At 38.8% G+C, this 16,723-nt stretch overlaps 1 protein-coding gene across 4 annotated transcripts in view; it reads right to left on the reverse strand.

Moving 5' to 3' along the window:
- The window catches only part of lpgat1 (lysophosphatidylglycerol acyltransferase 1), a 45,774-nt gene extending 30,734 nt beyond the window's left edge, over positions 1-15,040 (reverse strand). The window contains exons 1-2 of one of the 4 annotated variants that reach the window (XM_027166282.2): positions 14,431-15,037; positions 6,406-6,667 (exon numbers count right to left, since the gene is read on the reverse strand). In XM_027166282.2, coding sequence (XP_027022083.1) covers positions 6,406-6,643 — 238 coding nt within the window. In that variant the 5' untranslated portion in view covers positions 6,644-6,667; positions 14,431-15,037. Of the gene's footprint in view, positions 1-6,405; positions 6,668-9,235; positions 9,332-14,430 lie in introns of those variants that run through there. The other 3 variants (XM_027166283.2, XM_047801841.1, XM_027166284.2) reach the window with 3 other exon arrangements.
- Positions 15,041-16,723: the final 1,683 nt, after the last annotated feature.

Raw genomic sequence — 16,723 nt, forward strand, 5'->3', positions numbered from 1 at the left:
AATTGCCCCCTTTCATGGCAGGGTCACTGAAAATCAATACACTGTCTCTAATCAGTTATCCTATATGTATGCAAAATTTCTTTTCTAGTGGTCTCTTCCTAATGAGCCCAGTCAACTCTACAGTACATGAGAGCTGACAATAGTTTGATAAAGAGAAAAAGATGCACCCATTAATCAGATCTCAAGCCAAGTAAACACTGGAGTAGGAGTCTGAAGTGATGTTTGACAGTGCTCCCTGCCACCACCGTCAAAGCAGTAACGATGTTATAGGGGCAATGTTTACTGGAAGAATGCTGTTCATCCCTCCACTACAGTTCCAGAGACTTATATAATCGATGCCCAGGTTAAGTCAGAGTTTGTTGTTTTTCCTTTCGTTTGTCATCAGTGTGTGTATATGTAGAAATGCATGCACATATACAATATTAATATGCTTCAAGAAATTCCTATATATACACACACGTGTGTGTGTGTATATATATATATATATATATATATATATATATATATATATATATATATATATATATATATATATATATATATATATATATTCTATATTTATCCATTCTGCCTCACCCTCAATGACTCCAGAGAGTTGTCAAAGCACTTAGCATGTGGTGCAGTGTGTTAACAGGAGTGTGCCCTTCCCTAAAGGCTTGGCAAACTGAACAGAAGCTCTCAAAATCATCAGCTCATTTCCAGCATGTGACTTTCAGCAAGCCTCATACACTCATATCTCTGAATACCAAAGACCAAAGCTGAATATTTCCAGGACGAATCTAGACAAGTTTGACTGTGTTAAAATGTTCATATCATAACAGCTTGTCATGAGTTTATATTTATGTTCTGAATTATTTTTCATTAATGATGACAAATGCTTCAAATGCTTGTTGCAGTTTTTATTTGAACTAAAATGTTGCTTTTTTAATTATAAAAGCTAAATGCAGTGCACTTCAAGTGCTGCTTTTTAAATCTGATGGTTTTAGAATTCTCCCTTATCCCTGATTGAGTTAGGTTAGCAAAATATGACTTGCCTAGTGTCTCTAGTCTATAAACATATAATAAACTAAATGAATTATTTTTTTTTATTTTCACAAAATAACAAATCAGAGAAATGGGCTTTATTCTGCAAATCAAACCCAACATGACTCAACCTGGCAACCGATTAATGAGTATCCAATTCACAATAAAACCCAATGAAAACTATATTATCTCATTTAAAAAAAAGAGTTACACTGTATATCTAATTATTAATAAATACCTAACCTTAAACTACATGCAGCAATTTGTCAACATATCTAATCATGAAAAGTGCAATCATAGCCTCAGGAGATATGATAAAAACCCACCCACAAAGAACTCTGATCTCTTCAAGTATTCATATAGTCTTTATAAAAAAAATTATTTGCACAATCTGTAAGGTTTTTTCTCTAGATTATGGTCCTGGCATTCATAATGCACAAGCAGGCTCTCTGAACATTACCAACAGAGAAGGAAAAAGAGAATTCCATTTTCTGCTCATCTTTTTTCAAAAGGCATTTTAGTTGTTCAATAAACACTCAGTTCCAAGCATTTCCCACAATTTACATGTCTGAAGGCTTAGAAAGAGGCATACATACTACAGACTTGGACCTGTCTATTCTAAACGGCAAGCTATCAATTAATGGTCAATCAACCAAAATGCAATACTTAAAACTGTAGATAACAAACTAGTTAGACAATTAGTTCATCTAACCTAAAAGAAAAACCCTTCATCCTTCCTCATCAAGAAAAGTCTATTTTTCCTAAAATAAATGTCCACTGACTTTCCCAGAAAAGGTCAACCTCTTATCTCTCAAAATAAACAGATAGGTAGCTAGAGAATACTTTACTAGTGTCCTATGTGAAATGTGGTGTCACAATAGCCATAACACCATAGCAACAAGGAGGACTAAGACTTAATACATGAGACTTTAAAAGTGCACATTAAACTCACAATATACCTCAAATAAGAGAGAATAAAAAATATTAGTTATTTACAGACTAAGATTTCTATACATATTAACTCTAAAAAAAATTGGTGGGCTTAAAACTGAATGTTAGACTTGTGGTAGTGTGATTGTGTAAATGTTCAGTCAACCTATGTAAAGTGAAAGAGAGTGTGTAAAAATGTATATGTGACTGTAAAAAAAATGTTGTGCAATATGTAATGTAGTAGTATGCAAAGATAGCATGACCAAAAAAAAAGTCCATTGTCTTGGGGTCAACATTACAAAGACCCAACACCAAGGTTGGAGAGCTGAGTCGGATGGAGTGAGCAAGAATGACTTCTTGTACCACACCCTTATACCTCTCTGTTGGTCCTCCAATCCAGTTTGTTGAGGTAGATGTACCAATGTATTTATAATCACTGACCACCATAACATCCTCTTACTTGATGAAGATTGGGATACCATCATTTTCCTTCTATAGTCCACCACTAACTACTTGGTCTTGGACCAATGTTTGTTGTCATGTCATTCCATAAATCTGGCTACCACCATCCTGAACTATGTCTCCTGTCCATCCTTAGTAAACCATACCACTGCAGTATTATCAGAGAACATCTGCAATTGGCATGTCTCTGTGTTGAATTAGAGGTTCAGAGTGCAAAAAAGTGCTACTCACCACCTGTTCAGACATGCTGCTTCCCAGTCTAACAAACTGGGGCCTGTTCACTTGCATCGACAGCATTTTATACGTTATAAGAAGAGAAAGGAATAACTCCAGCCCATTGAAGGACTGAAAGTGCTTGCTGAAATGGGTAGGTTATGACATTGTCCACTCCCAGCCATAGTTGGTAGGTAAAGTGAAGAGAGAATCCAGTGCTGTGTTCACCCATTTTCCAAGAATGGCTACGCCAGTCTCTGCAGCACCTCCATTACATAGGATGTAAGGTCAAACTGAAGGGAGTTATTTAGGGCAGTGTGCTGCTTTTTAGAGACAGGAACTGTCTCCTGACAGTCAGAGAGGGTGGTGGTTTGTTCTGTGAAGGCACAGCTGGTTGGACTGGCAGGTTCTCACATGAAGGGGCTGTGTAGAGGTAGATGCTGCTGGTCCTGAGCTGAATCTATTGAAAAACAACTTCAGCTTGTTAGCCCTGTCCAGGATTCTCTCAGAATGTGGTTGTCCTATCTTGAAGCCAGTGATCTGTGGTTCTGCCCCGAAGCTTTGCTGTTAGCTCTACTGTCTGGATGATACTCATTCAGACATGTCTTCATAAAGCACAGAATACAGTGCTGACAGATAGAGAATCTTGGTATACATCAGTGAACCAAGCTCAACCATATTTCTTCAGTGACCTAATGATACCCATGAGAATCCAGGGGACTTATTGCTTGATTTTCCTCCTCTTTGCCCTTAATTTGATCTGAGCTCTGCACCCGGTACTGTCTCTTCAGCTCTGCTTGGAATAGCAGGGTACACCGGGCAGTAATGCAGGCTTACATAACGCAATGAGTTGCTTGCGGGTGTAAACAAAGGACCTTGAACACAAAGCAGACACAAAGTATCTAAACAAAGTGCAAACAAGTGAGAAACTTAAGAACATCTGAAAAAATTATAATAGAAATAGTGGGAATTACACAAGCAGGAAAAAATAAATAAAGCAAAAACAGACAAAAAAACAGTACAGTGTAACAAAAGCTGTTGTTATAGTGCCTAGTAACAAAAACGTCAAAATCTTAATATCAAAAGTCCTTACACCCAAATAGAAAGTCTCTAATTCAAGTCACTATCACAAAAGTAAAGTGTATCTTACCTAAAAGCCTATTTCTAAGAGAAATTCCAACCTCAACCCAATACAGCTAAAAGAAAAGTTCATCTCAATTCACCCAAAAGAAAAGGCCATCACAACAAAAGCTAATTTCAAATCACCAAAAAGAAAACATTTTTATGACTGTTGTTGTGCACAGATGTTCTAGTGCACAGAGATCTGTAGCATCTTCCTGAAAGGAAAAGTGCAAACAGGTTGTGGCCTGGGTGAGAGGGGTCTGTAATGATGTTACCTGCCCGTTTCTTCACTCTAGAGTTATAGTCCTGAAGGTTGGGCAGGTGTACAAGAATGATCATTTCAGCTGTCCTAACAGTCTGTTGCAGTCTTTCTGATTTGCTGGCTGACCCAAAACAATCAGTTAAAAAAAACAGAAAAACTGTGCCTGTGGCAGGTTGAACTTTTTCAGTTGATGAAGGAAGTACAACCTCTGCTAAGCCTTTTTCACAATGGAGTCAGTTTGAATGTCCCACTTCAGGTCCTGGGAGATGGTGATTCCCAGAACTTGAATGACTCGACTGCTGCCACAGTGCAGTCCATGATGGTGAGTGGGGTGAGGGCAGGAGGTTTCTCCTGAAGTCTACTATCATCTCAACAGTTTTGAGCATGTTCAGCTCCAGGCTGTTGCAACAGCCACCTCTTGTCTGTATGCAGACTCGTCTCCATCCTGGATGAGACTGATGACTAAAGTGTCATCTGCAAATTTCAGGAGCTTGACAGAGGGGTGCTTAGTGGTGCAGTCATTTGTGTAAAGAGAAAAAAGCAGTGGGGAAAGAATGCAGCCCTGAGGAGCTCCAGTGCTGAGTGTGTGTGTGTGTGTGTGCGTGTGTGTGTGTGTGTTGGATGTGAGTTTTCCCACTGACAGATGGAGGTGGGTATGAGATTTTGCAAATGATAATATTTCATGCAAAGTGTATAAATAAGACTTTACACAAACAGATTAATTGCAATGTTTTTAAGCCACCATATAAAAGATTTTGATTGAATTAGCTGAATACGATGTTGATGATGCAAACCCGAAAAAATCATATCGCACTTGAGCAAATTTAGGGCAAACTTTGTGAAGATAAGTTTTTTAAAAGTGCCCTTTTTAAAAGTGCCCTTCCACACAAAACTGTTTTTACTTGTATTTTTTGATATGTGTTGATACGTGTTTGTGTTGTGTCGGGGATGTAAAAATGAACTGCTACCTCCTCTGTCAGCTCTAGCCACTTAAAAGAAATAAGCAGAGAAATCAGGTCAATTAGAAAAGCTGCTCAGAGTGACGTGGAATTGATCGAGCTCATTACTATTCCTGAGCTCTGCCACATGAGACCGCGCCCACAGAATTCGTGTAGCTCAGTGAGTTTCCTATACAGCAAGGATGGCTGAACGTCAATATACCTGAAGAAGCTATTCTGCCGCAATTCCAGGTGATTGTAAGCAAAGTTCCTCTATCCTAGGCTACTTATTGCGCTGGGTGAATGAACAGTCATCTGCTCATATCCTAGCGGTTAGCCAATCGGAGCCAAGCAGCATAGCTCATTGAATATTAATGAGAACTGGCGCAAATCGAGCTGAGTCTTCCTGCAGGCTTTCTATACATTTACATTTATTATTAATTTATTATTATTATTATTATTATTATTATTATTATTATTATTATTATTATTATTATTATTATTATTAAACCCATTCTGATCAGTAGCCCAACACCTTAACCACTGAGCTACCACATCCCTATACCACACTAGAATGGCTTGAAACAAGGTAACCAAGGCATTTTTTCCACAAAAAATGTTACAGAATCCATGGTAAACTTCAGACATTACCACAAAAGTAACGAAATACATGTGGCAGGGCATCTTTAACAAAAATATTCAATGATTTGATCATGTGATAATAATCAAGGACTAGTAAAACAGCATATCATTAGGGGAGCTGAAGCCTGACATAAGACACAATGATGTTTAACACAAATTACGCCAGTCGTATGTTACAGATAATGAAGCGAACATTGAGGATTTATTACACAATTATTTGACAGTGCCATTTGTAAACTAACATAAGCTCGGGATTCAAACTGACACATGCTCACAGGAACTGAGTCGAACAACTTATGAACATAATAACACCAATATCTGTTCTATATATTCTAGTACAAAATCGTTGTAGACATCTAGCTCTGGGATTTATGAAGTAGCCATTTTGTCTCAGTGTAGTGAAAAGTAAAAAGTAAAACATCATAATCTGTGAAGCACAGATCATGGATAAGCAAATCCTTAATCAAATAGTCTTTCTTTGTTATTCGTCACAGATGAAACCTGAACTTTGCTTCCAGTTCACTGTGACCCAACCCCAGGTGGTCACGACATGACAGTTATAGCAAGTTTCATTCTAACAATTTCATGCCAATATTTTATTTGTCTCTAAACTAGAGGCTAGAGTCCTTTATCGGATGAATTTCCCAACTGTAAAGTTTGACTATTCAACATCTAACATGCATTATTATTATTATTATTATTATTATTATTATTATAGAAAATTCATATTTACAAATTCAATATTTTATACATTCTGAAAATAATAAGTGATTGTAATGTGCAGTGCAAAAGCAAAGCATCACATTTGATTACCTGTGTATCCTGCACACCAGCCCCATGATGCCACCATGGCAAGTAGCCACCTGAACATGACGCCCTCGATGTGCCAGAAAGCAGAGCTGTGCACCATCCTCAGTGGCTGTAAGACGATCAAATACAAGCAGTATGATGGAATCGCCACGCAGTTATTGATGAACATGAAGGTGAAGCGCAGCAGAGCTTTGATGAGAATCCACCCAAATCTGCGCAGCTTTTCAACCAGCGGGGCCATTCTGCTACAAGCACACTGCGCAACCTAAAGAATAAAGCACAGGTAAGGAAAAGATGTGCATATACATTAGGTACGAGCTAATAACTATATAATACACTGCAATAATAATTGTTACTTCCCCTGCGATATAATTGGCAAAGAGGCTGTATAGGTAGTAGCAGTGTGACACAAGGTCTGTAACTGTATCTGTTTAGTGCTCCAAATATATATTTGGATTGTATTCAAATCCAAAAATCTGAAGCGAGTGCAGCCTAAACCAAAAAAATTACTTATTATATGTTTAGCGCTATAAAAAGATCACAATTTTGAGTCCTGCAGTGCTGCAGTTAGCTGCGGCCAGGAGCCCGGGACAGCAGACCTGGCCTTGGGGTGGCAGGAAAGGCATCCTCACTCCCTCTGTCAATCACAGTGACACAAGTCAGTTGTGGTCAACATGTATGAGGAAGAGGGTAGAGAGCATTTCGGTTTCTCCAGAATTGTGTGGACTTTTTAATCTCGCTTACACTGCTATTATTTTTTGTCTGCAACAGCATCAATGGAACTGATTCATTTTCAAAATCTCACCTCAATGCTGCATTAATTCTGCAAATTATATTATTGGTCTTTACATAAATAAAAGACAGCCTTTGTCCTTTAAACTATCTGTACGTGTGGCTTTTTTTTTTGTACCCAGTCCCCAGTCTTCTACTCTTGACCAGATTTCTGGCAAGCATTCTTAAACAAACAAACAAATAAACAAACGGCCTCCTATTCGTATTTGTATTCGAATCTGTTTAGTACACATCATCTGTTCATGAATAATGCATTTACCTTCAGTTACATTCCTACTGGCTAGGCTGTATGTGTCGGGAAGGATTTCTATGTTTGGCCCAGTATACAGACAGATGTCTAGGGTCACTAATTCTAGACAGATGTGATTTTACTGTTACAATTCTACAGCTAAACATGGAGCCATAAAGTAAAATTCAGTATTTGATCTTATTATTAAAGTTTACACAATCACTGTATAATAAGATAAGATGTACGCATATATGTGTATAATAAGTGTATAACCAATGTACAACACAATGTGTGTAATAAACAGTAAGAGTACTGTACATGCATAAAATAAAAATGCAAACGGGTTTTAATACATTGTTATTAGTATAACTATAATGGGGCTTTTAGACTCTATTGTAAAGTTGAACACTAGAGTCTTCATGTTCCCTTTTGACTAATAGGCTTTTAAAAAATCTAATTAAAAAACATATTCTCTAATTTTAAGGCCCCCTAAAAAAAGTATAAGATTGTAAGATGAGCATCATAATAATAATAATAATAATAATAATAATAATAATAATAATAATAATAATAATAATAAAGTAAAGCTCCTGTACAAAATACCACCAGTACTGCAGGGTTACACAGAGCTACTGATGTAATAACTTCTACACCAATCTCAATCCTTATTGGTTAAAAAGTGTCGGCTAATTTTCTATAAAAGCAGCTCGGATACTGATATTGAACTCACAGACATTTACACAGGGACTAAATTCACAGAATCAATGTGCTAGGAGCTGATGTTATTTAACATTTATGGGGGGAGTCTCTTTTTTTTTAAATCCTTTCTAGATTTTTTTTTTAGCAGTATGACAAGTTGCTATTATAAAATAAATAAATAAAGACAAAAAAAGGGCTCATCAGGGAATGACTGCTTAAAACAAGCGTCAGTAGATTAAATTATATATTATAATTGGAATAAAAACACTTCAGGATGTGCTATTATTGGAAAATAATCAACACTGGGCAGGATCAGTAACTCTCTGTCACTTCAAGGAAATCAAGGTTCTCGGATGTGGACTCAGACTTTTGGACCTTACTCGACAGAATCATCGTAAAACACACCTTAGCTATAAACAACTAATTTTAGTGCCTAATGTGAACTCCATCTACAAGCAACTACGGACTTATAGTATGATGAATTCAATGACGTTTAAACAGTGCAGAGAGAGCGTAGGGGCTTATCATGCCCTAAATTTACACACAGTCTGGTTAATGCCTGGCGTAAGATAAGGTTAGGTACAACTAACTACTCGCTGGGAAAAAAGATGTAAACAATGAGACAGTTATTATGTGTTTCACAACACGATAATGTCCTAGTCTTGTGCTGCAGTTTAATATCACAAAACCATGTTTTAGTAATCAGTGCATAGATTTTTTTTTTAAATTAGATTATTTGTCAAGCTGTCTTTGGGAAGGAAAACAGAATTTTTAACTTATTTCCTTATTCCTTATTTCCTAAAAATCTTCTAAACTGACTCTGCTAAATATATTTATCTAAGAAGTAAATTGTGCTATTGTGTGTTAGGAATACAGCAATATACTGCCTACAGCTATATGTCTCTGTTTTGCGTTTAGTCTTAAAAAAAGTTAAATCAAAATGAAGTCAAAAATGTAGACAAGACAAAAATACCATAAAAAGTCACGGTAATGATCAAAACACAGAAATATAACAAATATACAGCAAAATGATTTTCATATATTGCAAAACTAAGAATATAAAAGCCCCCAAAATAACCACTGTGATGAGTTCATCTGAACCAAACAGCTCACCTACAGGACTCTTCCTCTATGTGTGTCCTCAGTGTTTAACAAAGACAATCACAGACAAACCCACAACCCTGTGCTTAAATCAGTTACGGCCTTAGACACGGCAACTTAATGATTAACCTGCGAGTCACTAACACGCTCTGCTTTGTTGAATCACTTAGCCATTACTGGAAAAATATGCAGTTGTGACCTACTGTAAAGAAGGAGGACCAAGTTTGTGAAGTTTCGCTCTAGCTGAAACTCTGTACAACTATATAGTGTGATCCAAAAAGCTCAAATACAGTGAGTTTGTTGCACACAACTTTAGGATGCCTATTTCTACTATTTAAATACATCATCAAAAACCAAAAAAAAAAGGACCTCAGGTAGCTTTGTTATGTTAAGTGGCATTTTACTGGCATGGCTAGAGGTCTGTGTTTCCCTATTTTGGTGGAAGAGGAACTGCAGTTCATTATCTTTAAAACTTTTAATTATTCATTCATCTAATCAAGTTCTTCTGATACTATAATGACAGGAGTGGTGTCTAGCAGAAACACCCACCCCATCCACAGAGCATGAGGAGTGACTGAATGGTATCATGTGTATGGTGTATGTGTATTTGTGTGTTATGGCAGAGCTCCACCGACTTGTAAAAGCTACGGGAGATTCTGGTGTGGCAGTTTACACAGATTTGAATATCACAGTGTTTGTCTGTTCAGTCGAGTTCCAGATACTTCCCAAGGCTCATATAACAAGATTAGTAGAAATGTATGCTTGGAGTTTAATTACTGTAAAACTTTCATTCATGTAAAAATAACCACTATAAACCCAACACTACTGGGTTACACTATTGACCTCAAAGACTTGTCCTCCAACACAAAGCAGCATCCTCCAAGCCTTATCCGTCAAGTCAAAATCTCCAAAAACGTATCCACCAAGCCTCAAGCCTTTAAGCATCAATCTCCATGCATCAACCTCTAAGAGTCGATCTCAGCCGCATTATCTAAGGAGTGATTTATACAACTGTGTCTGCTTGCACAGGACATTCGCACCAAAGCCTGCCAAAATAATTGCACTTAAGTTTAATATGTGCATTATAGGGAAAACCAGAAAAAAGAAAAACAAAAAAGTAGGTAGGGTATTTCAGTGTAGAAGAAGAAGTATAGTTATACAGTACTTTTATTGAGATTTGACAATTTGTGTTTACTTACTACAAAGTGAAATTAATCCCTGAAAGAAATTCCTTTTTAAAAAAAAAAAAAAAAAAAAAAAAAAAAAAAAGTGTTAAATACTGCAGCTTGGTAGAGTCAGAGTCACTGGGATGAAGATATATAACCCACCATTTATATCTCAGCTCTGCTGAATACAATGACTTGCTCAATCAGAATATGCAACAGCACAGCACCAGAGATTCACACAATACAATCCTCTATGTATGCTTATGCAAAAACTTCCTTTTTACATCATGACACATATACAGAATTGCAGAAGTATGAATCCTTATTCTCCTACTCACCACCAACAGTAACTTCTAAACTGTTTTATTTTCTTTGTTACTTTTACAAACTGTGAACACTCCCACAGCCAACAACCCATACACATACTCACACACTACACAAACAACAACCCCCAACCACACATACTCACACACTACACAGCCAACAACCCCCAACCACACATACTCACACACTACACAGCCAACAACCCCCAACCACACATACTCACACACTACACAGCCAACAACCCCCAACCACACATACTCACACACTACACAGCCAACAACCCCCAACCACACATACTCACACACTACACAGCCAACAACCCCCAACCACACATACTCACACACTACACAGCCAACAACCCCCAACCACACATACTCACACACTACACAGCCAACAACCCCCAACCACACATACTCACACACTACACAGCCAACAACCCCCAACCACACATACTCACACACTACACAGCCAACAACCCCCAACCACACATACTCACACCACTACACCCCCAACAACCCCCAACCACACATACTCACACACTACACACACAACCCCCAACCACACATACTCACACACTACACAAACAACCCCCAACCACACATACTCACACACTACCCAAACAACACCCAACCACACATACTCACACACTACACAAACAACCCCCAACCACACATACTCACACACTACACAAACAACCCCCAACCACACATACTCACACACTACACAAACAACCCCCAACCACACATACTCACACACTACACAAACAACCCCCAACCACACATACTCACACACTACCCAAACAACCCCCAACCACACATACTCACACACTACCCAAACAACACCCAACCACACATACTCACACACTACCCAAACAACACCCAACCACACATACTCACACACTACCCAAACAACACCCAACCACACATACTCACACACTACACAAACAACACCCAACCACACATACTCACACACTACAAATCCGCCAACCACAAATACTCACACACTACACAACCAATATCCCCCAACCACACATACGCACACACTACACAACCAACAACCCCCAACCACACATACGCACACACTACAAATCCCCCAAACACACATACTCACACACTACACAACCAACAATCCCCAACCACACATACTCACACACTACACAGCCAACAACCCCCAACCACACATACTCACACACTACACAAACAACCCCCAACCACACATACTCACACACTACACAAACAACACCCAACCACACATACTCACACACTACACAAACACCCAACCACACATACGCACACACTACAAATCCCCCAACCACACATACTCACACACTACACATCCGCCAACCACACATACTCACACACTACACAACCAATATCCCCCAACCACACATACGCACACACTACATAATCACACACTACACAACCAACAACCCCCAACCACACATACGCACACACTACACAACCTCCAACCACACATAAGCACACACTACACAACCAACATCCACCAACCACACATACTCACACACCACACAACCCCCAACCAAACATACACACACTACACAACCAACAGCCCCAACCACACATACTCACACACTACACAACCCCCAACCAAACATACACACACTACACAACCAACAGCCCCCAAACATACATACTCACACACTACACAACCAACAACCCCCAACCACACACTACACAACCAACAACCCCAACCACACATACTCACACACTACACAACCAACAACCCCCAACCACACACTACACAACCAAGAGCCCCCAACCACACATACTCACACTACACAACCAACAGCCCCCAACCACACATACTCACACACTACACAACCAACAGCCGCCAACCACACATACGCACACACTACACAACCAACAGCCCCCAACCACACATACTCACACACTACACAACCAACAGCCCCCAACCACACATACGCACACACTACACAACCAACAGCCCCCAACCACACATACGCACACACTACACAACCAACAGCCCCCAACCACACATACGCACACACTACACAACCAACAGCCCCCAACCACACATACGCACACACTACACAACCAACAGCCCCCAACCACACATACGCACACACTACACAACCAACAGCCCCCAACCACACATACGCACACACTACACAACCAACAGCCCCCAACCACACATAAACACACTCTACACAACCAACAGCCCCAACCACACATACTCACAAAATACACAACCCCCAACCACACATATGCACACAATACACAACCAACAGCCCCCAACCACACATATGCACACAATACACAACCAACAGCCCCCAACCACACATACGCACACACTACACAACCAACAGCACCCAACCACACATACGCACACACTACACAACCAACAGCCCCCAACCACACATACGCACACACTACACAACCAACAGCCCCCAACCACACACTACACAACCAACAGCCCCCAACCACACATACTCACACCACAGTACACAGCCAACAACTCCCAAAGACACATACTCACACAATACACAGCCAACAACCCCCAACCACAAACATCCACAATCTTCAAAACCAAGTGTCTCCAACCACAAACAACTACACCCAAATACCCTCCATCTAAAAGCACTGCATACCAATAACCCCTACATCTAAAACCCTGGCAACAAATAGCCCCTGCATCTAAACTCATACATGGGCTACCCCTTATATCTAAACACCTGACCACAAATACACACTACACCCTAAACAGAAATACTAAAGCCACGAAAAATACTCTCAGTTCAAAACACAGTTTGAAAAAGTCAGACTTTAAACAGTCCCTGACCCTAAATGCTTAAATACCCAAATAATCACCCCAGGCATGGGAATAGACACAGCCTCAAGAACTTAGAAGTCTCAACCCACTGAAATATTCCAGGCTCACAAACACACAAGCAGCACAGACTCCAACTGTATAAAAATATTGTTGTGTTATAGTTTTAGCTGTGGACAACAAAACTCTCTCTCTCTCTCTCTCTCTCTCTTACACAAACTATTTTGGTTTAAGGCACTGAAACAGAACCTATTTTAAAAGTTAATATTCTCAAAGAAAACAAGCAGCTTTGTTGAGCAAGTTCCAGACAGCGACTGGCTAACGTGTTAGCATAAAAACACAAACATAACAATGACATTTATTTGGCTTAGTGCGGGTAAAACATTTAATCGGTTGTGTAAAACACATAATTAGTTCAAGGCCATTAATATTTCAACGGGCAGAGTAACTAATGCTACCTTAACACATGAAGCAAGAAAATCTGCTGCTTGGTTTTTAACTAAACGACGAAGCTTCATTTGTGTTCAGTTTTGCAAGACTTTCACCATCACACAGCAGCTCTAAAGAGACTTCTACAAGGTCACTAATGCTAAAGCAAGCCGTCAGCCGACTAATACAGTGAACGTTGTTTGAAATGAAGATAAAAATGATGTCAAATCCAACATGAACGAAGCTAATTAGAGCTGGATCATCACAGGGGACTTATTTGTACCGCAATCACAATAAAAACCCTAAAGGTCACCGCAAAGGATAAAAAACAACAATAATGATGATGCAAAGAAGAAGAAATCATTTCAAAACCACTATCCAAGCTCACTATGTTTTAACCAGATAGGATATGTTAGCATAGCATAGCATAGCTAGCTGTATGCCTAGAGTTCTTGATCTTTAAGATCATTTGGTACTCACAGCGGGTGCAAATGAAGAACGATGAAAAGAGAAAGAAGCCAGCTGAAGATAGCTGGGCTGAACTACACACTGGTGCGAAGTCACATGGAGATTAACGATGATTATTCTAGATTAGATTTTTATGCATCGAAACAATCCGGGCCGCTGAATAAGTCGTTGCCATGTCAACCACGCCGGTGTGCGCGAGCCCGTTCTCGCTGCATCTGATTCTGTTAATCGATCGAACAGAATCAAACGAGGAATCGATTAATCGACTGAATTCGGGTGATGCATCCAAAGTGAATCTCCTGGTCTGGCCTCCAGGTGATGATGATGATGATGATGATGATGATGTCAAATCCGCTCCAAAAAAACTACGAGGTCGAGCGAAGAAAATAATAATAATTATTATAATAATTACAATAATAATTATAAAAGGTACAATTCCGTTATATGTGCTCCAGGGGAAAAAGGCTTAACATTTCACGTAAATAATCAGGTTAAATAATTCATAATTAAGATGTTAATGAACGGAAAAGAAGAGTTTTGCAGATGGAGGCACGACGAGCGAAAAACGCAACGGTCTTCTTTTTCTTCTTCGTGCGCTTCTTCCTCCGCTTTCTTCTTCGTTTTCTCTTTGCATTATGCGTGTTGCCAAAGCAACGCGTATCGATCTAGCGCCCCCACAAGGCCGACTAAGGAATGACATAACAAATAGAGATGTCCAGACTTGGTTGCTTTTACATTTTGTGATTTTGTTGCTTTAACAGATCCGAATACTCTCAGAAAGAACTTGAGAAATGACTGACTGATTTATCAGTCAGCAGGAAAAAAACAACAATAAAATATATAGTGTGCATGGGATCAAAGCTGAGGATTAAAGATGGTATTTTCCCCAAACATGATACACATATAAGAAACGTCTTGATTCAGATTGCTCCTAAGTTAATATACAAATATGATTTAGAAAAAAATGCATAGAAGTGGACAAAAATTGTTGTTGTAAAATTCTGTGAAAATTTGCCTTCCTGATATATAGATATCTATACATGCATCAAATTTGTTTACCAAAACTGCCAGACACAAGAACAGTTTCTTTGCACAGGAAGTCACCCCAATTAACAACTCACCATAATTATATTCCCTGCTTCATAGCATTTGTACTGCATCATCAGAACTGTCATTCATCACATCATCCACGTACGTCTCACACACACTACTGCTGCATATTGTACAAAAAGCATAATATTGCACAGTACTGTTATTTGCACTTCCCACACTTTATGTACATAACTGATCAGTCACATATTCTGTATTCATATTTAATACTCGTACTGTCTATATCGTATCACATCATCTGTATTGTCTCATACAGTTTTTATCGTCTTGTCCTCTATAGTCCAAGCTAAATGTATAGTATAGTGTTATTGATGTCTGTACTTTCGAGAGTCACAAATAGCTGGAATCAAATTCCATGTGTGTCAATAAACCTGATTCTGATTCACATATACACTATAGCTAAGATTTTCACTACCATGGCAAATTAAACACAAAAAAAAAAAAAACATGTGATGCTTTCTTTGAGATGCCATTGCTATCAAAGTTTATATTTAAAAAAAAAAAAAAAAAAAAAAAAAAAGCAATTCTAATAGGGTGTCTACTCACTTTCAGTGCCTGGCCCCCTAATTATAGCATAATACACGAGGAAAGCAGAGGGTGAAAAGGGGACACTAGTCCTAAGAAGTCATGTTGTAGAATTACTAACCAATGGATAGTGAACATGTGCATTTGTGTAAAAAACCATCTACAGTATTCTAGCGTACATTTGTGGATGGTTATATATTCAAATAATAAACAGAGTAGGTTTAGAGAAAATACTGAAATGAAGTGAAACTGAAATGTAGTGGCTCTGATTCACCAACACCTGTTCGGACATTTTAAATAGAAAATGTCACAGTGTGCTTTAAATATCACATCAGTCTTCGAATGAAATGTCACTGAGTCGGACAGACAAGTCCCACCCCCTTTACCGGGTCTACCAGGCCATGCCTCCTGAAAGAATGCTAACATTGGGTGATAATCTTTGTAAACACGTTAGCTGTGATTGCGTGTGTGTGTGTGTTTGGCATCAGTCTTATTGAAATCTGTTTAATTAGTTTATTCTGATCAAACAGATGATGTCTCTGTGATAATGGCGTCTCTGTGATTTAATCAAAGAATCACCCAGTGACCTAATAAGCTGCATGAACAGATTCAGGCCTTCTTAAGTGACAGTTAATTTGGCAAATAATAGGTGAAAAAATAAGTCATGGAA

Source organism: Tachysurus fulvidraco, chromosome 16 (genome assembly GCF_022655615.1).
Source record: "Tachysurus fulvidraco isolate hzauxx_2018 chromosome 16, HZAU_PFXX_2.0, whole genome shotgun sequence".
Classification (NCBI taxonomy): domain Eukaryota; kingdom Metazoa; phylum Chordata; class Actinopteri; order Siluriformes; family Bagridae; genus Tachysurus; species Tachysurus fulvidraco.